The 1,071-nt window shown below is 52.5% G+C and overlaps 2 protein-coding genes across 2 annotated transcripts in view; both read right to left on the reverse strand.

Annotated features, from left to right (window-relative positions):
* LOC106814469 (intraflagellar transport protein 20 homolog) overlaps positions 1-1,071 on the reverse strand; it is a 26,753-nt gene that overhangs the window by 20,834 nt on the left and 4,848 nt on the right. The gene's annotated exons all lie outside the window — the stretch shown is intronic.
* Positions 1-1,071, reverse strand: part of LOC106814465 (malectin-B-like) — a 7,174-nt gene that overhangs the window by 1,316 nt on the left and 4,787 nt on the right. Inside the window, exons 2-3 of the mRNA XM_014818781.1 lie at positions 766-950; positions 67-243 (exon numbers count right to left, since the gene is read on the reverse strand). Of these exons, the coding sequence (XP_014674267.1) occupies positions 67-243; positions 766-950 (362 nt within the window). The remainder of the gene's footprint in view (positions 1-66; positions 244-765; positions 951-1,071) is intronic.

A 1,071-nucleotide genomic window follows, 5' to 3' on the forward strand; every position in this document is an offset into this window, starting at 1 on the left:
ACTGCGTGGCTCCCTCTAGCTCACCCTCCCAAACACCAAGACACTGCGTGACACTCTCCAGCTCACCTTGACAAACTCGACATTGAGGACGCCGTTGAAGGTAATCTCGGCGTCTGCGACGAGCAGCTTGCCCTTGGAGACGGTTATCTCTAGCAGCTCGTCGTGGGCGACGCCGCGGCCGACCTCCTTGTAGATGTCCAGGTCCGTGATGACGTCGATGCCGTTTATCCGCACGTCAAACACCTGCGAGGAGGAGCGGCAGAAGCCAAATTATCAGCTTCTAATAACACAATTTTGCGTCGACGATGCCGTTTATCCGCAACTCAAACACCTGCAAGGAGGAGCGGCGGCGGCATCGAAAAAAAAAATTTTTTTTGCGTCAACGTGACGTTATCATGTCGATGCCGTTTATCCGCACGTCAAACACCTGCAAGGAGGAGTGGCAGAACCCAAATCAGCTTCGAATCAACAACAGTTGTTCAGGGTACGACATTAGTTGGGGTGGCAAGCAGCAGTTTTGCTGCCTAAGAGGTTCGGTCGGCTGTGTATATATACATTATACAAATACAGGAACATCGTTGCGAGCGAGTGGAGCGAGCCCATGGCGCCGCCTAGTGGCCGCGTGCGTGTACCTTCATGTTCGGAAAGCGAATTCATCTACGAGACGAATACTGAATATATGTACGAATATATACATATATAAGTACAGGAACACCGTCACGAGTGAGTGAAGCGCCAACCTAGAGGCCACGTGCGCGTACGTACCTTCATGCTCGGCGCCGTGAAGTAGACCTCGCTGAACTTCAGCACGACGACGTACTCCCCGTCGGTCGTCACGGCGACGTTGTACTGGAAGTTGGCGTCGTGGTAGCGCTCAGTCTGGTATAAGATCTGGTCCTGCCCGACGACACGCTGTATCGTCAGCTGCTTGCCGTATTCCGACGGTATGCCTGCGGGGCGAAGGAGACGCGGCGGAGCAAACGTTAGAGTAAAATAGAGGAGTAAAAAATGGTTTAGCTTTGCATTTAAAGAGACTGTGTATGCGTTCAGACTCTAGACCCATTGCAGTGT

This window comes from Priapulus caudatus, unplaced genomic scaffold (genome assembly GCF_000485595.1).
Source record: "Priapulus caudatus unplaced genomic scaffold, Priapulus_caudatus-5.0.1 Scaffold928, whole genome shotgun sequence".
NCBI classification, from domain to species: domain Eukaryota; kingdom Metazoa; phylum Priapulida; class Priapulimorpha; order Priapulimorphida; family Priapulidae; genus Priapulus; species Priapulus caudatus.